Genomic DNA, 24,863 nt, shown 5'->3' with positions numbered 1-24,863 from the left:
ATGTTTTTTGTCTGTGTATTCTTTGAGATGGCGCCAACCGCTGTACTTTGTACAGGAGGGAGAACCCACGGCATTGCACACTTTACCCTGATAACATTGACTCGCCGAGCAACCTGAAAAAAGAAAAGTGGAAACTTCATGTCTGATGTCGGCTGCCGTAACCATGGGAAAGGTTGCAGGTGGTTGAGAACCTTGCATCATGGTTCTACGCTTCTGAATATGCCCTGCCATGCATCTTTTTAGTATCTGTATACCTTGCTTCAAAATGCGAATGGCTAAGGGATACTGTAGATAGATGCCGCGTTTATTACGTTCCAAGAGGAAGTGTGCAACGTCCCAGCTCCGCAGAATGGTCACATGCTTGTCTTCAAGTGCGCAAACTGCGTCCCTAGCCTCCTGTTTAAAACTGACATCTTTGTGGGCATGTGATAACGCGCACCTGCGGCTGTCGGCAGTATAGATGCTGACATCATAGTATACGCTCAGTGTAGCATATAAATGTGGCGCGCTCTACTATAAAACTCGAGTACACGCCTGATGCAAAAGTTCGAAACTCTTTTCTGGCATCAGCATTTTGTAAAGAAGGGGACGAAAGGATGAAGACAATGAAGCAATCAGCTACAGCTATCTTCGTCGGCGTGATCGTCTTGCAGAGGAGCGGCGTGTTTGCACAAAACAAAAGTAAGTAGCCGAAAGCATAGAGACAAGGTCTTATTATTTCATTCTATGCTATGCCCAAATTAGACAGCAGGAAAAGCCTTCCTGGAGTGTCTCTCGCTGCGCATAACTTAGAGTTGAAAGCGCAGTCACTCCTTTTATCAGAGAACATATTTCGATACACCAGTGCGAGAATAATCAGATACTGTAAGGAACAAAAACTGCAGATATAACAGGACACCGAGAAAGAACCTATCGTTTCTGCGGTTTTGTTCCTTACGACGTCCACCCAACTGGCATACAACCACACTCTATAATCGGATACAACTGATGCATCTAACAAAATAAACCAGGGCAATCTATTGATCCCAAATAATTTCTTAGCACACAATGTCAGCCATGGCAGTAACGTCACAAGCTAGTGCATCAATTTGTTTCTTCCTGTCTGGTTCAGCTTGTGAATGTTTCCCAAAAAAGGTATTTAATCGCTTCCAGTCTGTCTCGCTTTCTCTCATTAAATGATCTATTTCTTAAAAGCAGTGGTCATTGCCTTCTCTCTTTTCTTGACTCTCACGAGCGCAGTCCTGCGATTCCGCCTAATAGGTATCTTATATATAAGCGATGGTTTCTGTACTGCTGTTATTTTAATGTGAAAGCATTTTTTGGCCCATGATTGTTGTCACCAGAGCGCGTCGGCGGTCTGTCGGGTATAGTGCCGGCAGTGTGTGTGGCGAGAACATGTCATAAGAGCGTGTCCACACGAACGGTCAATAATCCACTGGATATATAATTGATAGAATAGTACCAAATTTACTAGCCAATCTAATTAGAGGTGGACCATATTTTGGGGGTGCCCATCTAGATTACGAGGTCACCACTGATTTGGCAATACTCGAATTTGACAATCGTTTTGGTGCACCTCTGACTAGGGCAAATATTTGGGGACCTGCGGGGAGCAGAAGTTTTGTGGTGGCCACCACCTCGAACTCGTAATCTAGATGGGCCACCCACAAAGGTTGGTCCACTAGACCACCGAAAATTTGACTTTCTCTGGATTTGACCGAAATCAGTGTCTAAAATAATTAGAATATGGGCAATTCAGCGGTGATCTCCGATATGAGATGGGCCACCCCCAAAATTCGGCCCTCTAGAACCTAGACCAATGAGTTCTGACCTTATGATTCGACCAAAATTGATGTCGAACCAAATTCGAGTATGGCATTCAGCAAGGTTGATGACTGGGCACGTTGGTATGGGTTCATACTTAACCAGCCAAAAGACGAGACACAGAATCAAAGAGGGGACAGGACAGGACAGGACAATTCGGTGGTGAGCTCCAAATAGAGATGGGTTACCCCCAAAATTTGACCCTTGTACCAAAACGATTTGGCCTGGTTGGAATTAGACCAAAATCGATGTGTAACTATAGTTTTAGTATGAAGAAGTCAGTGGTGACCTCCAAACTTAGATGGGCCAACTGCGCAATTTGGCCTCCCTGGACACCCGAAATTTGTCTTCGTCTGAAAAGTTGATTCCGAACCTGACATCGGTATTGCCAATTCAATGGGGCGGATTAAATGGGATATCCTCAAAATGTGGCCCCTCTCCCAAAATTTGACTTTTTTCCAAGTGTACCGATACAAACGGCTACTGAGCAACGGCAATGAGCAGCAAAATGCAGAACTCATAACACAAACTGGCACGGAATTTGCAATGGTTTCGCATTTCTGCACCTAAGCAGACAAGTGCACTCCTGCAATTGCTTCTACGTAGAGCTAATACGACGTAAAGTTTCAGAGCCTTACTCCCAGTGCTAGTCACGTGTAGAGTATGGATTTCCTGAGACAGCGCATTAATTCTCTTTTCGTGCCCCGTCTGCTTGAATCTGCATTATGACACAATAATCTTTAGCCTAGCTATCGCTGCATTAGGAAGACGTGAAAACGTCCTCTGACCTATTCCACGGATGCCCAGCTTTTCGAAATCGAGCAATTTGGCACTCAAACTATTTAAATATATCTTGAACGCTTATTGGTTTGAATCCTTTATTGCGTGAAATAATGATAAAAACGATTAGTGCTTTCTGAAACTGTCATATTTCTGCTGCAGCAGGAACCTTTTCACAGATTGGCGCCGTGATTGCTTCATTGAGCGAGGGAAGGCTTGTGTTAATGTACTAATCTTCAAGATAGAAAAATGTGTCCGGTAAATGGGCTGATAAGTCAGTTTAGGCCCCACGTGTAACCGCTATTCGTGCGAATATAGATCGGTCTACAACCTCGCTGCCAGTAAACAAATTCTTATCGGGCGTACCATTGTGAGCAAGTCGCGTAAATGAGGTGTGGCACATAAACAATTCGAACCTTCACGGAAAGTGTTAGCGTTGTTGCTGCTGTCGTTGCCATCTTGACGCGTCATTTTTTGTTTCATTGTTTAATGGTATCCTTTTTATTTTTCTTGCAGCTTTTTTGTAATACATCTTCTCATGCTTATTTTTATCGTTTTTGTTTTTGTTTAGACGGTAGAATTACAGACACTTTCTCTGGAAGTTCACGTAAACTAGCGATTAGCGTACTCAGGTGCGGCATAAAAGGACGGTGGTTGAAGTCCTGGCATGACCGCAAGGTTTTTAGACTGGAAAGCTCTACTACTCATGGCTGTCAAGGTTAAGTTTGGCGAACATTAGGCCTTGACGGTAGCTGCGGCGCGTGGAGATGGTGGCGCTGACTTTCCACATCTGCTTTTTGTCACGTCATACCACATGACTCACTTGGAAGAGGTGTGGCTAGTATGATATTTCTGCTCCGTCGCTATTACATCACGTGACTAGAAGATGCTATACAAGTCGTTTGGCCGGCGGTTACTCATCCAGATTCGCCCTGGGTGAGGCATGAGCCGGACAAAGTGCGTCAGCTCTTCTTCGGCAGCGTCAGGCCGCGTCCGATCATCTAGCAACGCTTTTCACTCTGCATAATAAGTTTTGAAGGCTTCAATCTCAGCGAAATTTTTGGTAAGCGTGAGTTCATAAGAACAAGCACTGGTGACACGTTTTGGTGACAAGCTCTGATGGCGTGTTCTGCTGACTCCCCTCATCAAGCAAGAAATGTTTTCGCATCAGAATTCAGTATATGCTCTCATTCTTAATCACGAGCTGGTTGATAGTCATGATGAAGACTATGCCAAAATGCCACTGGCTGGAACCTAAGCATAGCACTCATAAATGGCTGCCACAAGGACAACCAAGACTTTGTGAAGAATATTTTACGGCCTCATGTTTCAGTTAGCTTAAAAGACACGAACGACTTCATGACTTGCACCCTAAGAGAAATTAGTTTTAGAAGCTGTTTCTTCAGAAATCAGAGTTCAAATTTTACTTCATTTTTCTCAAGTTTGAATAATGACTGCAGCAATCTCAATGACTGCTTAAGTTTCATCTGGTTTCATGTTAATCTTGGCCAACGACTGCCTCGGGGCCGGCTGAGTCGGGAAATCTGAATTACCTTGCAAGAATTGGCGTACTCTTGCCGAGCCTTTATTGGTATGACGGGATATTAATTTTTTCCGTTAACTTCTTCACTTGCGAATCCCGCTCCGCGTATATGTTTAGTTTCTTCTCGCTTAAATACCAATTCCTAATACATTGCTCGAATATCTCAAAATTATTTTGCATACAGTTCTAAGCTGTTGCTACCATTCGGAAGCGACCACGCGACAAAGATATACAAAGGTGTTCACCCGCGCTTGGAAGAGCCTCGGAAGATTCTTTCTTGTGCCGCCCTTCCTCCGGAAATGAGTAATCTGAGTTGGCAGATCCCGCTATTCGGTGATGGCTTGCGGTACCGTTGCATCTCACAACCCGTTGAAGCATCGCTGCTGGGTATACCACCTGCCAGCTACTATCTGCCATAGCCATGCCCACAATTTTTCGCTGAAAACGACGACAGAGTCGACGCCTCATTGTTCAGCGTAACGCGACAGCGTTAAAATCTATTAGCCCGTGAACCTCTAAAATTTAGCTGGAAAGCAACCCACTGCTTGCCATTACCCCTTGGCTTTTGCCGAACGTGTGCACAGAGAAGATTAAGTGCCTTATCTACAACACATTAACGGACGGTACCTATATCAATGGACAAGAAGTGGAAGCTGTGACAGATTTTCTGTTCTTGGGCGCCAAGATTACCTCGGAAGGAGACTGCAGCCATGGAATCAGGAGACGCCTGCTTCTGGGAAAGAGAGCAATGGTTAGCCTTGACCGCCTAGTAAAGAGCAGAGACATTAGTCTGCCAACCAAGATCCGTATAACCCGTGCTATGGTCTTTCCAGTTGTGATGTATGGATGCGAGAGTTGGACTGTGAAAAAGGCTGACCGCCGAAGAATTGACGCGTTTGAATTGTGGTGCTGGCGAAGACTCTTAAGAGTTCCTTGGACTGCCAAAGATCAAATCAGTCGATATTGTCGACCATAAACCCTGACTGCTCATTGGAGGGTCAAATTCTAAAGTTAAAGCTCAGCTACTTTGGTCATCTGATGAGAAGAGAGGAGTCGCTGGAGAAAGATTTGATGTTGGGAAAGGTTGAGGGTCGCCGAAGAAGGGTAGGCAGCGAACGCGATGGTTAGATGGCATTCTCGAGGCATTGCAGATGAAGCTATGTGATGTTAAGAAGATAGTGAGAGACCGGAAAGCGTGGCGTGACATGGTCCATAGGGTCACGAAGAGTCGGACACGACTGAACGCCTGAACTGAACTGAACCTATATGGCTTTTCAAACGGATGGGCAAAACCTGTGATGCTGAACCGTAACCTTGCTATGGTTTTCGGTAGCTTGCCACTTTTCAGAGTTTTGATAGTTAAGCTGCCTTGCACTTTGACCATCGTAGCCAACTGCTGCCCATTGGTCCCGTTGTTTGAATGACGCCGGGAACTGTAATAGAAAAAAATTATATGTAAACATAAAGTGAAAGTCGTTAGAAGTCTCGAAAAAATGACTATTTCATAGTTTACTCGAACCAAACAGTGCTTGACTGTAATCCATTATGATTAATGTTCACTTGACGTCGGGATTCTTTGACACCAGCTGTGAACGAGCTCACCTGAACATGACTGGCCGAAAAGCAGTTTCTGTAGCCAATGTTTATGCTTCTAGGGTCAGGCTACACCGCATGTATCGAATCGCAGTATCATAAAGTTCAGGCTCTATGTTTCCCACAGTTATTCGAAAATTAGCTGATGCAGGCATTTTTCTGGCCTTATCCGTTAGAAAGTAGGTTCCTGTTTTGGATGCCATTGTGACGGACATAAGTAGGAACGAGAGTATAATAAAATAATGATTATTTCAGAAGCGTATGCAGTTTGTTCGGTTGCAAACTCTCCGCCATCGCGTTAGGCTAACTCAGAAAAAAGGTGTCGGAGAAAACACTGATGTGATTTGTTGCGAAAATTATGAGGAAACAGTTTTTTCTGCAGCGGTAAGTGTGATGTCATACCTTCTCGCTTCGCTTTTGGCACCCATCTGCTGGAGAAGCTAAAGGATAGTTTCCAAGAGTGATTTGAACGGTGGATATAAGTACTTCGAACATATGTAGATCTCCACTGAGAAGTGAGACAGGTATTGCGGCTTCCTTCGTTCAAAAACCAACTGAAACGAAAAATAGAGAAGTATTCGCGGAATAAAAGGCGGTGTTCAAGGTGCTTCGCATGTACCCTTAAGGCGGAGCTGGGGTTTCCCCTTAATATTTTATGATACACACAGCACAGAAAGAGCGGGCTCAATGACTCTGTAGAAATTTAAATAGTATTGCTATTGTATAATGTTACCTAAAACTTCAAAGAAACAACACCCACGGACGCATCAAGAAACACTTAAATGGCACGCTAAAGTATCGAAGAAATGGAGAGGGGACTGTTGATTAATAAGAGGTAACGCTTAGGATTCACTCAACACTATCGAGTGAAGACAAACCTCCGATGCTTCAATGCACGTAGCCTTCAACCTAGCAAAACCCGTAAATCCTGCATGCGTTGCTTGTTCTTTCTTTTCCTTAATCAGTTCAGATCTATCAGTGTGTTTTCTTAGTAAATATCTTTGCCTTTTATTCACAGCGTGGACGCCAGAGGAGACATGCCTCACTGGGACGCTGCCCAACTTTTTCAACCTCGGAGAGGTATGTGCAGGAGGCGTGATTTCGGTATTCTAGCTTTGGGGCATTTCTTTAGAGCACGAGAACTCTTATGGAACGTGAATATGGTTAGCCTCTGACCAGCTGAAGGACCAGGTAGCCTTGGTGACTCTGGTCCAGGACATTCTCGTCGCTTATTAGTGCGTTGAAAAAAGTTGTCTCCTCCTCCTCCTGCGTCGGTTTTCGAAATCGTTGAAAGAATTATGTTCAAGATAGCGTTACTCCTCCGGGGCAGGAAAATCGCGAGAGAACAGTAATTTTTCGTGCAACTTCTAAGATCTATTTGGTCACATATGAACGCAGTTCGCACAAGCTCGCCAGTGCCCATTCTATTGATGTCCATTATTCGTGTGGCTGACCCTGTAGTCGAGTTCTTGTTTAGCAGCCCATGAACCTGAGCATTCTTTGCTCTCGTATGTGCACCGAAACGTCCATGACTAGTGAGAGACGCACACGATGTTGCCTGGCGAACAAGATGTCACGCGACAGCGATGATGGTCTTACGAACTACTATACCGATACTCGAGCAGCTAATGCGATGTAAAAGGCGGTAATTGAACCCTGGATAGAAGCAGCGCAACATAGGGTGAGATGGCAAAATGTTACATCATTACGTGGGCGCATAACTGATGAACTTTATTACATTCGCACAAAAATAGGCATGAATGTAATCTTGAATGTCATGGGCTTCTTAATTATTTTTTCGGTTGATTTTGCCTCATCTCCTTTGGCTATTATATACTTTTGTTTTACAGGGAGCGGGCCTTACGTAGGCTTGCTCTAAACCACATCTGTGAAACATACATTGTCAAAATTTAAATACTTGAGCTATTTGCAATAAATTTATGGTTTCGATAGAACGGCTGCAGAACGGTTAGTACTTACTTAAACAACGAGATCACAAGACGAAGGAACGGTCCAGAGAGTGTGGCACAAAAAAGCTCACAATGTTTCATTACAACTTTCGAAATACCTAAGCGGGGCGTAAAGATGGCTTATAGACGAAAAATTGGCGAAATCAAAACATAGACTGATTAATTTGTTTAAAAAAGTCAAATACTAATCATTCGGAGAGAATACCTATCCCTTGAGGTGTAAAACTGCAGACACGTTTATATATATAAATATAAATTTTTGTTTGAAATCCTGACGACACTTTGAAGATCTTGAGAAACTGGAAGCATGTTCCTGTCACATTCTGAGCAGTTGCAGATGATTGCAGAGTAGCTGAGCATATATTTCATTTGATTTAGGTGTGCCAGTGTCATCACTTTACTTCAAGAAGCAAGCAAAATAACAGCTCTAAAACTGTTGTCGAACTAAGATAGTCATGCAAAGAGCAACGGTATTAACAGCGGTCGGAAACGGCGGCAACAGGGACGCAACGTCTGTTCATTCGGCTGAATCAGGCGAATTAGCCTCTAAGGATGACATCATGTTTTCTTGCTCAAAGCTCAGATGCCACAAATCTAGTTTTATGAAGACAGCGTTCATACTAAACCATATTCCTTGGCTAGCGTCTTGAGTATGCGCGCTCTGGCCCCCTATTCTGCAACGTATGCAATAAACAAGCCTGTTAAACTAAAGCTCTGCTTACTGCGAAATAAACTCTAGGCTGATGGGTTGCGTGGGCAGAGCTTGTAGGTAGAAAGGTCCGCACGAACTGTTTTCAATCAGTGGTGTGGTATCTTGGTTCCGCAGTGGCGTCCACAGATTATACTAAAAGCGGCGGCTGCGGCCTGGATTCAAACTTGTATTTTTGGGCACAGATGTTGAAGGCTGCAAACACTCGACCACCACGGCGGGGCGACCAAAATGGATGCCTAACCCAATTGGATTATGGCCAAATCTGCGGTGACTTTCAAGTTTAAGTGGGTCGCCCCAAAATTTTGCCCGCTGGATCCCCAAAATTTGAGTTCACTAAGATTCGACCAATAGAAACAGCAACTAAGCAACAGTACTAAGTAAGGGAGCGCAGAAAACATAACAAAACTAGGCGCTTCAGTAGCAATGGTTTCGAATTTCTGCATGTAAACAGACCTAAGTGCTGTAACGTTTTACGTGCAGTAGCTTCGGAATCTAAAAGCTGTGAATCGCCAGTAATTGGGCTTGTACTGAATAATCACAAAGGAACTCAGGAGATTTGAAGCTTTTTCATTAAAGAATATTTTCGGGTGCACCATGCTGAAACGATATTCTGAAACACTTGAGAAACGTAGTAATAATTTAGGAAAGCAGACATCTACCGAAGCACATTAATATGCACCTGTCTCGCAATTGTGAGCCAAGCTTCACTCACGTACGTATTTTTGGAAAAGGAAAGATACTACAGCTAGGGAGTTGATCGAAGCGTAGTTTATTAAAAATAAAGGGAACTTGTGTGTAAGCGACACATCAATCTCGTTATGTAACGGTGGGAAAACAATTCCTGGAGCGTGCCTTATCACGTTGTTCCTGATCTTTCGATTACCTTTCTGCGCATGTGACGACGAAGCTATATATGTACGCTTCATGCATGTAATGAAACCATTTGGAAGTTGGCGCTTCGTCCCGTTGTCTCTTTGTATGTTTGTCTGCTATTTTTTTTTTGCGGCGTTAAATTTATTTCAGAATGAATCGAAACCAACTAGCCTAACAGCAAGCACTCATAGCCTTTATTAGGATGACAGCATCAGGTCTCAGCACACAGTCACCATACATTTCTTGAAGAAGTGCAACAGCACCCGCATGACCTATAGAATTAAACCTAGTGTTTACAAGATATTTGATATGGGGGATGCTTTCGCTTAGCGGTAAACGTTTTTATTTCTTGCGTTGCAAATCCTGGCAAACAGGCAGATTCCTGTGCTGTATGTGCTTGACGCAAATGGCTTCCTTTCTCATTACTGGACTGCCTACGGCGATGGTTCATTGGCGCCAATAGTTATGATTTGGTAAATATAATGTACTGCGAGAAAAAAATGTTGAATTACGTGCCTTTTAAGGGAAATGTCTTAAATAAATCGCGAAAATGAGACTCTACCTCTATGCACTAAAGGAAACACTATTAAGGCCCTTGCTTACCAAACAATATTCCAGGGGAATAAATCAAAACGGAGGCGTGCATAAAACTGTGCTTGCCTGTTCCTCTGGAACAACTGTTTTACTTTTTTTTGCATTTCCTCTTTTTTTATCGATCTATCAGTGTACCAAGGGATACAGCGATCTTTGCAAATCCGAGTCCGAAAACGTAAGTACAATTTCTTTGCAGAGTAGTGATCAAGAATCTGAACAATGAGCTGACGCGGTGTCAGCCGATCTAAATTAAATTCACGTAATATGTCCCATCAATCAATGAAAATGCCCTCAGGTTGGGTACTTATTTCAAGTCACTTTTCACGTTTAATGCAGCGTAACGTTTTATGAAAGCTAGTATGGCGGCGCTTGTGTCAAGACCTGGAGGGTCGTGCTATCAATGCTGTCTTCACAATGCTCTACTTGTATTAAGCCAAACTGTCCAGCTCCTTTAAAATACCCTAATTCTGAACGAGCAAATATGCGCCAAGTGAAACGTGGAGCCATTACTGCAATGTCGACACTATGAGATGAACCACATTTTAATGATTTCAGGCTAAACAGAAAACACCTCTTTGTAGTCGAAAGAGGTCAACTTAACCTAAGAAAACTTTAACAAATTAATTCTCCGCCTTAGTCTATATACCTCAATTTCACAGCAACGTGCGGGTTATAGATCGGACGGCGCTGGTGTCGGTATTGCCATGGCTGCAGGTTGTCACGGTCCTTCTGTAATAAGTTGCGTTTTTATTAGCCCCACAAAAGTCGAGTTAAATTTTCTTATAGCGGGAAGATGGAAGAAATGGAAGACTGCAGGACTGCCGTGAAAATACCAGTACATAAAGTCGCAGAGAAACTGAATCAGTCTAACCAGCGAACCATATCTCTGACATGATTACATTTAATCATGTTAATTTTCACGAAGATAATTCAATTTTATAACAGAGCATAGCTTTGGAAAGTTTTTCGCTTCAACTACTTGCATTCACTAACAACTTGCAATTCTGTTTATACCCTGTGTACTGTGTTTCTTCAACTGATTGAATGTATTTTTACTTTGCTAAAGCGCTCGATAAACTTAATCTCTGACTGATTTTATATGAATTACTTATTCTGGACAGTGATCCTGCAATTAGCAATTGAATTCATGTATTGTTCTTCTCTTGTTCATTTCGTAAGCCCCAACGACGCTAATTTTTTCTGCACCAATTCGTTCCGGGGTTTCTCAAGGATCTTCTTGGCCCCCTGCTATTGCTAATCTACTTAAGTAGCTACGTACGACTGTTGCCTAGAGAATATATTTATTTCCGAATGATGACGTGATTTACTCTAAAATAACAAATGATTCGATATTCACTTCTTCCAGGTCGATCTTAATAACATATTTGATTAGTGTAATAATTGGGCAATGCAACTAAGCATAAAACTCGTCTATGAGGATTTTTACTTCGAATTCAACTCATTCAACTGGCTTTATTGATACTCGTCGCTTTGAAAACGTATCATAAGCGCCCTTAACGAACATTTCTGGTCACAGCACTGATCCGTAACTGTATGGGGAGCTTTGCGCGCTGCCAGCTGCGGCCACGGCGCGACGCTGAGTAAAGTAGAAGAATGTTTTTTCATAAAAAAAGAAAGTGTTACATAATTCATATAGAAGGAGTTACTAGAGCTCAATGTTGAATAGGGACCTCTTATTGCTAAATGTCTAAACTTATGTGCAATAATATTAGATCAGATATATTTACAACATTTTTCCGCTTCGGTGTTTGCCATAGAGCGCCAGCGACCGAGCCGCTACGATGCCCTCAGACTGGCAAGGGCGCCCCTAGAGGCTGCTCTTCTCCCTATATACTTCGCCTAAATGTAATGACCAGTAAACGTACTGAAGGGCTCTGACGATACAAAAAGACACATGCAAAGATACACAGCCGGCGCTTTTCCTTTATCACTGCATGTGCGTTTTCGTCTTATCACATTCGTTCAGTGTCATTTTAAACTATATTCATGATAATGTTTCTGATAACGTTTAGAGTGTGCCTACAGAAAGTAACGGTTTGTCAGCAATGACACTCCTAGCTTTTTTTTTATCTGTTGACATATGTTCTTGACCAAAGCGTTTGGTTGCCTCGCCAGCCTTTCCGTCTGGTCTAACAGCCAGTACCGCTGCCTGCCGTCATCGGCTCGAGTCTGTGTGTTTTTACGTCGGATACAAACCAGTACGGCTCTTTGTTCATTCAGGTTTCTTCTCACATTAGAAACAGCCAGCACATGACGACTAAATGAATGGCATTTCCGCCCACGGACAACGATTTCCTTTATGAGCCGCCATAGTGGACCCATGCAGTTCACGTTTTCAGGTTTTCATTTTATTGCCTTAAAAAATCCCTGCAAAAAATACTTATGGATTAGGATTAGATAAAATAATTGAAAGGACAATGTTTTAACGGGAGGAGGAAAATTCGTAGCAAATGTCGATGGGCAGGCGATGGAAGCAATGACGCAAGAAATGCCTTTGATGATTATGACAGTTCGGAGACAAATGTCCCAGTGAAGATACCAGTACGATAGCTCAAGCAACATGAAAGGAATGCGTAGTGCGGTGGGATACGTGGGAAGCTGGTGTTAGGTACGTGGGATGATTGAGCGAGGTGTGAAATATCTTATGAAGCAAGCAAATACTACCTACGCGATGGCGAGTGCTTAGGTTCAGAAGTTTGGATTTCAGTTTTAATGCTGTTACGCTGGCATTGAAGTATTTATACAGCATTTAGAGTGAATTAATCTTACGGATCTGCAAATATTCAACGACATTAGGCAGGTAAGTTTGATGTAGATGCCAGATATTATTATTAAATTGGTTCACAGGAAGGGAAAGGCGCAGTAACTGTCACACTTGCTCTGTGGACACCCGAACCGCGCCGTAAGGGAAGGGAGGGAGGTGGGAATGAAAGTGGAAAGAGAGAAAGAGGAGCCGTAGTGGAGGGCTACGGAGTAATTTCGACCACCTGGGGAATTTTCGCCTAGACCGAATAATAATAATAATAATTGGTTCACAGGAAGGGAAAGGCGCAGTATCTGTCACACGTGCTCTGTGGACACCTGGACCGCGCTGTAAGGGAAGGGATGAAGGTGGGAGTGACAGTGGATAGAGAGAAAGGGGGGCCGTAGTGGAGGGCTACGGAGTAATTTCGACCACCTGGGGATCTTTAACGTGCGCTGACATCGCACAGCACACGGTCGCCTAGACCGAATGAGCGATTTTTAAGCAAGTAATTTCACATATCGTGGTGCGTGCTGTAGGTAACCCTTCAGAAATCCAATAGACCTGTTGGCCGATGTTATGACGTTATTGATATGAATGCCCCAGGAAAGATCACATCTAATGTTACACAAGATATAAGGATAGTACAAGTTTGACAGAAGAGTTCAGGATAGTGCAGTAAAATACAAGAGGCTCTTGGCGATGATGCAAGGAAACAAGTTTGCATTTATTAGCCTATAACTACATGAGCCATTCTTGGTACCAGGGATGAACGTGATTAAGATCGTTTTGAAAAACTTCTTGATCAGATGTGTTAGCCACTGCGCGATAGATGACGCAATCATCGCCAAATATCCGAATCTTACGCTTTAGATGCGTTGATAAATCATTAATATAGATTAGCAGCAGGAGTGGGCCAAGAACCGAGTCTTGTGGGACCCCTGATCATACAGCTAGGAAGGCATAACTTTCGTTGTTAACAAAAAGTAGGAATGGTTTGTTAGAAATTCTGTGATCCATGCAAGAACTATAGGATGTACATTTACCTTTTCTAGCTCTAGCTCTGTCTAGTTGGTGTTATTTGGTTCTGTTCACTAGACGCTATTGTTTGTGGACTCGCGTCATAGCGGAGGATTATGCGATTTTTGAAAATCAAACTGCGGTTGCCGAGCGAATGAGCTCTCATTTCTTAAAGGCTGACCACTGTGCCACAGAGACCAAAAGTGGAGATAGCGCGAAAATTTAGTAGCCTGAAAAACCCAAATAAAATGGCGCATCTCGTGACTGGGAAGAACTGAATGCAAAGAAGGGAAGAAATTTTGTACGCAGCGCCGGTTTGTCACCGAGGCACGTAAAATAGATTACCTGTCTTATCAGGACTAAGGTAGCTGTGTAGCCTCTACCTTCGCTGTGCGCCCGCGAAACTGCGCTCGTGGCTGCGAAAATAAAAGGATGCGCATGAGCACTGCTATGTCTCGACATCCCTAGTACAACGTCATGCGGCGCTGCGATGCTTTATCTAAAGCCTTTGCTGCCTGGCACGTGCCCCGATTCTGCTGTCAGTTGTACAGTAATAGAGGAAGTTGGCACGCAGTTATGCTCGCCGCATAGATCGTCACCTCCTACATAACATGTTACGCCAGCGCCGCAGATCATCTTGGCGCAATGCAAAGGTGTGGGCTGTGCATGGCGCCTACTTCAACGGTTCTAAAACTGAAGAAGGCCCTAGATAAGAACAGCAACCTCTTTAAATGGGTTTTAAACGAACGAGGCTCTGTGCAGGTCCGGATGTAGCAAGAAGAAAAAGGAGAGGGTCAGTGGGATGGGTTAGTACGGTGGAAGCTCGCAGAACCCATAATTTCACTGAACCCTGTTTTGAGAACCAATAGTTCAGAGTATATATAAGCGTTACGCATAGCCGTGACTCATAGTAATAATTATTTCGTCCTGTCCCATGTAAGCTGTCCTAAATGTCGGTGCCGAATGTTTCGCCACAATCGGCAGTTTTCACTGTTAACTAAAAGAAGTAAAGATAGTTTCGATAGGGACAGTGTTTTGTGTTCGCTGTTTTTTAAGTTCTTTCGCGCTGTTACTTTTCAGTCAGTTACTGAGCTGTCAACTAGCCCGGAAAAAAATAATTTAATTTGGCCGATCTCTCTTAAATTTCTGCAACGGTGTTTTGAGCAAAAGTCAGAGGCATGCAATTGACAGCTGGTAGTTGGCAACTGACATGGCCTGATTCTGATTGGTTGTCGAGCTGCGTGATGTCACAAGAAAACCTGGGATAGCAGGGTTGCGAGCAGTGCCAACTCGGGCTGCTGCTTTGAGACGGGAATATAACCCTCCGAGTCTTGGATCCCCACTATGGCGCACTACTCCTAAGCCGCGGTGGCACGTTGGTGCAGCTTCTTCAAAACGGGTCTTTATATCTCAATCGGTGTCCTTTAACATATGCGGAAGCGTACGGCTGTATGCTGATAAATGTGTGTGAGATGGTAGCGGCACATGGTCACGTCTTAGTGATAAAGCAAGTAGCAAGAGAGTGTGTACATGAGAACGGGAGAAAGAGAAGAAACCTTATTTAGCTCGATAGTTATATACGACTGAGTTACGTTGCCCTACTAGATCGCCAGCAAATCAAGCCTGTTGGCGACCTCATAGGCGCGCTTGAGGGTCCTGTCTTGTATGCCCGGGTCCGAGCTGCGCAGAAGGGTCTCCTAGTCATGTGGATACAAGTTTTCTCCTAATTCAAAAGGTGGGGGGTCCTCCTTGCATCCCCAGAGTATATAGTTGAGGGTAGCTCTCTCATCGCACAGTGTGCAGTCAGGAGAAAATTGGCTGGGGAAGATATGTGAGAGAACTACCGGGTTTGAAACGGAGTTTGTTTGGAGTCTCCTCCAGGAAATCTCGTGTTCTTTATTAAGCCGCTTGTGCGGGGGCGGAAACTTCTTTCATTCAGGGCGGAAGTGGTGGGTTAAGTCGCGAAATGATATTAGATTATCTATGGCTGTCCCCAGAGCGGAGGTGGATACCACCTCCGCTCTGGGTATCCACTTCCGAGTATCCACCACGGCAGCCGCAGATGTCGGATCCCGAAGCGCTATCTCAACTTAATCGCCTTTAGTCTCACTATGTCAAAGCTCTCGCTTTTTTAGTGTTCGTTAAAGAATGTCCCTTTTCCCACCCCGAAAAACACATCACAACAAATTAAAGTCTCTTGAAGAGTAGATTCTTATTTGTGCATTTTAAATGCTTTGTGTTATGTTTAAACAGAGCGCAAGGCGGCAGCCACTGTATTCGGCTCCTCGGGGCTGTCACATGATGATGTTACTGTCGCTACCATAGATATTCTTTCGTTAGTGGTCGAAAGCCCACGTAATATGAATTTTAATTCATAGTTCTTGGATTGCCTGCGAGTCTTTAGCACCACATGTGAATACTTTATGCATGCGCTGTGAATTCACCTTTTAACGCCACAACGAGTGTATTTTGCAGGATTTCCTATGATGTTACAAGAAAAGACCATAAGTTTAAACAGTCTTCATAAAGTTGATCAAGCCTGTAGAGATACAGGCTGACATCCGACAAGTAACTCTGGTCATGATGTATTTCCCCTTTTCCTTCACGCAGTGCAACGTAAACAGTGACACATTGATGATCTGCAGCCCAGTCCAACATCGCTTTTATAAGCGATGTTGGAACTTACTCAGCCAACGAGATGACATGATGCTTTCTAAAAAAAACGAGCAGAGCAGGCATTATTTTTATAGACGCATTAAAAAGTCTAGTTTACTAGGATACCTGCTCAAAACTCTGATGAACTTAGTTTCAAGCACACATGAGGTAGGAGTAAAGTTTATTGTGTTTGATTTCCTAGATGGCCTAACATGGACTACGAATTGCTAGAATCAACGGGGACGGCACCACCCCTTGCTTGCTATGCCGTAATATTTGTTCCTTCTTTATATACAAACTGCTTCACTGAAATATTTCATTCCCTTGATATGTTTGATCTTCTTACATTTGCAGGATGGTGGCGTCGGACTGGTTCTGCAAATTCTTAAGGTTAGGGCCATTTTAATACTCAGATACATAAGCAGTCATTTAGAACATCGACATCAAATTAAAAAGTCTTAGCGCAGCAAGAATTTTGAGAGGTAAAGCTCCCCTTTTTTTTTTAGTGCTTTGCAACCGGTATGTTGGACTTTGACTTCGCAACCCAACTACATCTTCTCAGCGAGTTCTTGAAGGAAGTGTTTCAAGAAGCTGGTAAGTGGCCTGGCGAATTCAGGCACAGCACTAGCTGTATGAGCTCAGCTCCCCAGTTTGAAGAGGTGGATCACCTCGCATTACAGTGAGATGGACTTTTACTTCGTTTGAAAGCCGATATCTTCTCGTCTTGTCCGCAAGTATTCACTCCCCGTTGATCCTAAGCACCGAACTAACAGCTGAATGCTGAATTAATAAATTTAGTTCTGTGTGTGGAGAAGTAGATGGATTTTGCAAATATATGCATTCACGGCAGCTGCTACTTTACTCCAGAAGAAAAGTTTTTGGCTTTCTGACGCTGATATTTTGATGATGAAGTTTCGTGCGTTTAATAAAATATTTGGTGTTATCTCTCCCATGGAAGTATACGATAAAGACCGGCGCTCGTCGGCGTCGGTTCTTCGTTCTAAAATGGTTTTTAAATGCCTAAATACCCAAGCTATCTGGGAGCCAAGGTTTCTGCTAAGTTGTGAACTCTGAAGAGTCAGTGATGCTTAGTATTGCTTACAGTAATCCCCTCACACAACAGACTTTCTCGAATCTAGTATTTATTAAAATTTAGTAGAGTTTCTTCGATTGCAGAGGGACATGTATCATTTTGTTACTTCTATATTCTATAAAAATTACCCTTCTAACCAATTCTGTAAAATGTGGCCATGGCAATGTATTCCTGCTGCCTCACATGCACAACCACTGGCGTTTTATCTTGAGGTGGTCAAAGGAAGAAGAAATGTGGCAGTCGTGTAAAATGTGGATGGGGAAAACGTAATTCGTAGTTCGCGCAGTTTCGTGGAGAATTAAGCCATAATTAAAATATTGTCACATTGCCGCGATGACGGTAGACCCCTTATTAAGGCAAATACTTATTAAAAGAAATGCTTTACTGGGCTGACGTGCGCCCGGAAAGCACTAAGCAACTGGGTGATGGAGATCGCAGCTAACGTGCTTTGCAGTTGTTGAACTACAGAACGCCCATTGTTCACGGCAGCACTCAGCTTAAAACCGATAAACAAACACCGAGGAATAATTAGAGAAGTTCAATGTTGCTGAATCTAATGTGAGGTGAAAGCTTTGGTGGTGGGTGACAGAGCGTTGTATCAAAAACAACCAGCGTTCCGTTGAACGCCTCAGTATTCACCGGCGTTCTATGGAGAACCCGCTTTCACGCCCTGCGCATAAGATGCCGGCAGACGCTAAGTTGTAGTGCACTGCTGCAACAACATGAGGTAAACCTGCGCGCATCTTAAGCTGCAAAGTAAGTGGCAAACTCGAGTCCCGGTGATAGTGAACGTGAACAGAAATATAACAAGATCTTCGAAGCATTACCTGCCTCATTAGGCGCGCTAGAAGCAAAGTGATAAGGCCTCCGAATACTGGCGGCTGCTGTCAGCTAAAATAAACATTTCAGGACTTGCCCAAGACATAAGACGTAACAGAGTAATGTTTCATAGGTTGCGCAAATTGCGTGTAATTATATATGCTCATTTTGAGAAACACCTTTTTTTTTTTTTTTTTTTGGGGGGGGGGGGGAACAAGAATTCCTCCGCCAATGGTGAACGCGGTATTTTCTTGTGTCTAAAAACAGAGTGCTTTTAACTGTTTGAATCTTTGTGATCGTAACATAACGGCAAGTTCGGACCAGCATTAGCAGTTGCGTGACCTGAATGGTTAGGTGTCTCTTTTATTGTCACGTGTAACTTTTGGGTATGTGCAACAGGATCATTTGTTGTCTTGTTTGTCATTTGTTAACAACATTCATGCTTCAATTTTCATTTAGAGGGGTTTGCTCTCTTGTAATCCAGCGTGCCGAAGTTCTTCACATGATTATGTTAACCACATGCCATTGTGTTGACGGGTTTTGTTTTGTACCGCTGGTCCTGAAATGTCACCTTAGGTTGTGATACACTTTTTCTTTCCAATTTTCATTTTCGATTGTGAACGTAGTTTTGTTCCTACAGATCCCCTGACAAGCATCGTGGAGGCTTTGTGCGAAAATTCACCATCTTTGATCCAGCTGATACCGCCTTGCGACGCATTCGACCTAGACGAGAAGGCGTTGTGTCAAGACAAGTTTGAGCTGAAGATTCCCATTACGCTGAACGTGTCGCAGGTAAGTGCAATGAATGAATGAATGAATGAATGAATGAATGAATGAATGAATGAATGAATGAATGAATGAATCAATCAATCAATCAATCAATCAATCAATCAATCAATCAATCAATCAATCAAATAATCAATCAATCAATCAATCAATCAATCAATCAATCAATCAGTCAGCCTTTTATTTTCTTTCTATTAGAGAAGGAGACAGGACCAAAAGCTCGGAAGCTTGACAGAGGTCCTGCCCCCTTTTTTACATTGAAATTGCATCAGACAAGCGGCAATAAATTCTGCGCTATACATTATAGCACAAAAGAAGATAACACCTTGAAAAAGAAGCAAAAAGTACCCACACAAAAATATATGCAGCGTCATCACACAAACTTGTTCAGAAAAAGTTTCTTAATAACAATATTTGAATGCTGAAAAGGGTCAAACATTAATTTGTTTAAAAGAACTTTATTTAATAGCAATCGGTGCCAGCGCGTTAATCATTACGGCGTTGTTTCCTGTGGCATTGAAAAAAAAATGACAGGGTCATGACATGCTTATAACAGTACGATGTGACAGAGTCAATCGTTCCCATTCGGTGGAACCTCTACGGACTATCGTTTAACTATAAGTACTTTGCTAGCAGCTTAATATCCAAACTTTTGGTTTGTGTCTCAGTTTTACCTCGTGTAATTTACAAAGTGTCGTTAGCATCTGCACTGTGAGAACAGCCAACTGGCACAGATATAAAGCCCAGCTAAAACAAACGGTGCAACCGTGTTTGCTTGGCTTGGGGGCAGCATGTGTAACCCGGGATCCGAATAGTCTAGAAGGCTCCATCAAATCTCATCCTCCCATTTCAAAAGTGAAGCACGATCTTGCAGCAACTGCCAAATCGGCCATATGTCACACAACCCGACGACCAATCAGTGCATGGCCATGTACCCAGCCAACTACGATGTACATCCGGCCAATTACATAAATGCATCGCGCGACCATCTACTGCTTGCACTGCTCCGCCGGAAACCGTAGGCGATGACAAGGTAAATGAGTGCAAGGACGTGGCCACAATTCCGGCAGCTGCAGTGAGCCTCGTGTGCAAGGCTCTTCTTATTAGTTATTGTTAGGAAGGCTTTCAATAACTGGTATAAGAAATGAATGTCTTTCGCAGGTACGTAAAAGGCAATATCATTCGCATATATATACTTTTTTATCAGGATGAACAAGGATGTCCCGCATTTAGCACGTTAAAAGAAATGGAGGCTACACTGAGCACTGAGGCACACCACTGTTAGGTGAAGTGTTGTGGTGGCGCGTTAAGCGTCGCGCGTGGCACTAAAGCGCCACCACAGGGTCATTCCTAGTTCGGGGATTGGTCAGAAGTAGTTCTTGAAGTGGGATATAGGTTTCATGCTCTTAAAGGTTTTGGACAATGTCTCTTTCATGCCACCGTAGGGGTTGGCACCCTGATTCGTTGGCCTGACAGCCTCAAGCTTGGACTTGAAACCTTTTGGTAGAAATGAAAACGTCCGGATCACTAGTGTGAAAGAAGATGGTGCTTCCACAAAAGCCACAAGCAAAAACTGATTTTATTGCAGCCGTTGCGTGTCTGTACTTTTTATTTTTAGTGCACGACGCTGAACACGCCACCGCAACACTTCACATAGCGCGCAGCGCTCAACCCGCCACCACAGCCTCACCGGAGAGCACTCACAGGCAGCCATCAGCAGTCAGCAGAGGACGGCAGAACAAAGTCACAACGGAGCAAAGAATGTGTTCATCAGGCCTTGTAATCTCGCGCCGGTTCTTGATCGTCATTGTCTTGACTCCGCGGACCATTTGCGTCCTCGTAACCTTATTTGCTTCCCTAACTTTTATCCTGCGTGACTTAAGGGTATAATGGGTATAATGGGTAATGCCAAATTCCAAGGCTTTGCGTCGGGCGTACTTTTCACGGCTCATTCTCCGCAACATTGCCATCTACTGCTCACGGCTTAATAAATTGAGTTTTACTGTGACTACATGATTTTATTTAATATAGGAAGGCAAATGAACTCAGATAAGAGGGAGGTGTACAAGGGAATGACAAGAATGCAGATTGGTTAAGATCGAAACATACGTTTGTAAAAGGTAACCGTCATTTGCGCAACATATGGTCAATTCAGGAGCCATGCGGGAAGTTTTGTCTGTTAGTATTATTGTTTACCTCGCGGGGATGATAAAGATGACTACTTATGCGCCGCGTTTAGCGGCGGGGGCGTCCGAATGCTGAACCACAAGTATGGCAATAAAGAGCAAGCCGAAATGCAACATTGAAAAGTGGCGCTAACTTCAGTTTCGCTGAATTTTCTGCGCTCAGGGTAGGACTCATTCAGCAATAATTCAATGTTATTACAATGCAGATCTCATTGTTTCAACGTCTGTGTCGTTGTACAATGGCATCTTGGGATACTAAGTATAGAGTTCATATTCCGGCCAAAATAAATGAAATATTAGGGTTATTTCATTGCACGTTTTATGATGCGATATATAAAAAAGGGAATACTCTTATAGTTAAGGTCTTTTCAGTTTCTTCCCTCTAACTACGTCCAAAATGTTTTTTATCTATACCATTCCATGCTATTTTACATAATTAAATTGAGATAGCTATTCTTTAACCAGAGAATGAACCTTACGCCGCGGTTTCAGTCATGATTATAAAGTTATAACGAGAAGCTCCAAGGAGCACCGCTTGATTAAAAAAAAAAGCACTGACAGCAGTGACCATTGTTTATCTTATTTTTCTGTGCTGTTATGAGCCCTTATGACGAAATGTAAAATGCTGTTCCAAGCTCTTCGCTGTTATCTTTCATGTCATTGAAATATGAAACTTTATTGCAGTGCCTCGGGGGTGTACCGATAACTTGCATAGAGGGCAAGGTGATAACGGTAAGTTTCCACCCGCTTCCTTTTCAAGGCGTGCAGTTTCTAAACAAGCAAATAACAGTTACAAGTACTGCTTTTCTTTTCAATAAGGAACCCTTGGTGAAAGGCCTCACGCAATTTATAGCGGTAAGAAGTGTCATTTTCTCTGACTAATAAAATATTTCAATCGCACTACGAAATTCAAATGGTGGAGGCCAACGGAAGCAGCTTCTATTTTAAGAAATGAGAGTTCGCAAGCAGCTTAGACGCATGGGAACATGACTCTAAAGCCTAGATAGAGTCCTAAAAAAAAATTGCATTTTCCTCTGATGTTGCACTTCTGTATAGTGCAATGAACGTTGCTCTATAGATATCTGTGCAGATATTTCTCATCATGTTCTCGAAGGATCTAAAAGACTATACGGTGCGAATGCTGGATGGTGTGTGATATTCTCTTAGCCTGTCTATGTGTTTTGCAATTTAAATCAGGGTGAAGGTAGGCTAATGAAGCAGGCTTACGAGAATACAAGCGACTAAATATCTGATACAAGAAAGTAACGTCAGATAAGGACTTAAGAGGGCATTTAGATGTTTGGTTACTAGGCCAGAGCAGAAACGCGGAAGACAGCTAAAAGTGTTCAAATTGAAATGAATGCAGCGCAGCGAGTTGTGGAAAAAAAAACATAATTGCAACGTAAGGTTAGATTTCAGTGCACTGCCTTCGCGGCTATTCGCGGCTCTAGAGAGTTTTTCCTACGTTCGACTCGCATATTGTATTTGGCTCGGCCGTATACAGCACACTTGTCACGTTTACAGCAGGAACCCGCGTTTACGGGCTGCATCCCGCGGCCTGCCGAAATGAATATAATATTTTCCATTGCCGATGGTGACGCACTCTACACACCTGCAGCGGCCATAATTCCACACACGCGCAGTATGACGCGTCGTCCAGTTATTGAGGGAAGCTTTCATGATAGGCGCTTCAAGGCATTTGGCGGAGTCATTTTGGATCCTGCGGTCAATCTGATAAAGCTGGAATTAGAATTAAGTGCCGGTTGCGGGCTGTTTACAGTCAAATTCTTAGAGAATGCCAGCTGATAATATATGCTTCAGAAAGTGCCTAAGCTTTGAGTGCTTACGAATGTCGACATCATCTGGAAGCGGCGAGAAAAAAGCTCTATGCGTGCTCTATAGCATTATCTCCCGAAAAGCCTTACTTTCTTTGTTTATTCTGTTATTTCTTAATTGAAATGTTGATGGTTTGGTTATTTCTATAAGTTTTTATTAATGCGACTGCCTCACTAACCTAGCTTCTAGGCGGATGTGCATTTGCGAGTTATCTTGATATTTGCAATCTGCACACACTTTGTCTAATGACAACCGGCGTAGCGACAATGCTAAATATCCGGAAATACATTTGTCATGCGAAACTTTATCCACTCTAAGATTAAAGAGGGATAATTTGTACGTGATGGCCACGCGATGGTGGACAAGTTCTAAACTCCATGCTACAGCCGCCCATCTAAATAGCTTGACAACTTCACGTTGCCAGCAAAAATTGTAAATCGAACTGACGCGTGTGTTACGCGTTAAAATCCAAATAGCATTGATGCCGAAGGGTTGAGATTTGCTCAGGTCTGCCGAAAATATGACGCTGAGAGAACGAGCTGAATACATTTGAATAGCTGAATAGAATGAAATACATATGCCCTGCGGCTTACAGTATGTGCGGCAAAAAGGGTGCGCATGCCACACCCAGAACTGTATTTATTTGCTAAATTAATGAAACAAAAGGATCAACTGACGCATAAATGCCTTTCAGAGCAGCCTCTACAAGCTGATTGGTATCAGAATATGATTCAATTTGCACAGCGTGTGGCCAACATGGCTACAAATACGTTTTACGGACTCTTTACCCAGTACTGCATTATTGGCACAATATGTGAACACTGCTCTTTACAGTGCATGGTCCAAACCACCGTGAAGCTTGGAGCAGAAGGAACGACAACTGAAATACTGTGCTACCTCACCAAGATCCCAGAATTGCTGTTTGGGACATCAGCTAAAAATTACGGAATGACATTTGCGCTTGTCAAAGCTGTGCAGAACACTTTTGGTGTTGACTGCAGAAATGCCTGACTGAGGGAACAAGCTGGAATATAAAACAACAGCACTCCTTATCGCAACACCACGTAGTTACATTAAGACATAAAATGATCAGATGATGAGTTATTGTTTATTACAGCATGCTGCCCACGGTACAGACATTCCGGATTAACCTTTGGGTGCATCCGCCTGCTTGGTTTAGTCATAGATCGATCAATGTTTTTGTCGTCGTCTTTTACATGCAGTAGCGCGGGCAACACCATGCTTGGAATTTGTTTTGAGTAGTTTTGTGGTCATAGTATTCAAAACGAGCAGCTTGTTGGTATTACCTAATGGATAATTACTGAAAAAGCAGAATAAAATGACGCATTCATAAGAGCACAGAGGATGCTCAAAGCACAACTGAATTTTAACTGGTTAATATGCTCACAACAAAGCCGGCCGGACATGTACGTAAGCAACAAAGCCAATAAAAGTATGACAAAACATTTCATTAGATAGGGGCTGATGCCATGCTTATGACAAACTGTGTCCAGTTTATGAATCTGTACTCTCCTGCATTAAACCTCACGTAGCTGTCGATTACACATTCAGTTCCAAACTGCTTGACTTTCAATTGTGCTAAAATTTCTATTTCTATGTGGGTTTTTCTGTCGCCGATGGTTCTGTCTTTATTGAAGAAGGGACAGTCCTCAAATAGTTGCCATGGGGTGGCAGATTGGTTTGTTTGCTTATAGCGTTTGTCAAAAAGCGTCTATGGCTATGAGACATGTCTTAATGAAGGGCACCGAAAATTGCAACCATTTTGGTTCTTCAAGCTGCAATGACAGCGCCCCA

The 24,863-nt window shown here is 43.1% G+C and overlaps 1 protein-coding gene across 1 annotated transcript; it reads left to right on the top strand.

Moving 5' to 3' along the window:
* The first annotated feature begins 499 nt into the window (after positions 1–499).
* LOC146188488 (uncharacterized) lies at positions 500–24,574 on the top strand. The gene is made up of 9 exons (XM_084605058.1): positions 500–681; positions 6,759–6,820; positions 10,020–10,064; positions 16,683–16,718; positions 16,835–16,922; positions 18,881–19,032; positions 21,897–21,944; positions 22,032–22,067; positions 23,883–24,574. The coding sequence occupies exons 1-9, from the start codon at positions 597–599 to the stop codon at positions 24,057–24,059; spliced, it is 729 nt and encodes a 242-aa protein (XP_084461184.1). The 5' UTR covers positions 500–596; the 3' UTR covers positions 24,060–24,574.
* The last annotated feature ends 289 nt before the right edge of the window (positions 24,575–24,863 follow it).

Source organism: Amblyomma maculatum, chromosome 5, assembly GCF_055883805.1.
Source record: "Amblyomma maculatum isolate TAMU_Amacu chromosome 5, ASM5588380v1, whole genome shotgun sequence".
NCBI lineage: Eukaryota > Metazoa > Arthropoda > Arachnida > Ixodida > Ixodidae > Amblyomma > Amblyomma maculatum.
The sequence above is the reverse complement of the archived record's forward strand: the minus strand, read 5'-3'. Positions and strand labels throughout refer to the sequence as shown.

What these genes read in the sequence shown, in the direction of transcription:
- LOC146188488 (XM_084605058.1), top strand. Translation starts at nt 597, where the DNA reads ATGAAGACAATGAAGCAATCAGCTACAGCTATCTTCGTCGGCGTGATC. An exon ending in CGTGTTTGCACAAAACAAAA is followed by an intron (nt 682 to 6,758) that starts GTAAGTAGCCGA and finishes TTTTATTCACAG; the next exon opens with CGTGGACGCCAGAGGAGACA. An exon ending in GCCTCACGCAATTTATAGCG is followed by an intron (nt 22,068 to 23,882) that starts GTAAGAAGTGTC and finishes TGCTCTTTACAG; the next exon opens with TGCATGGTCCAAACCACCGT.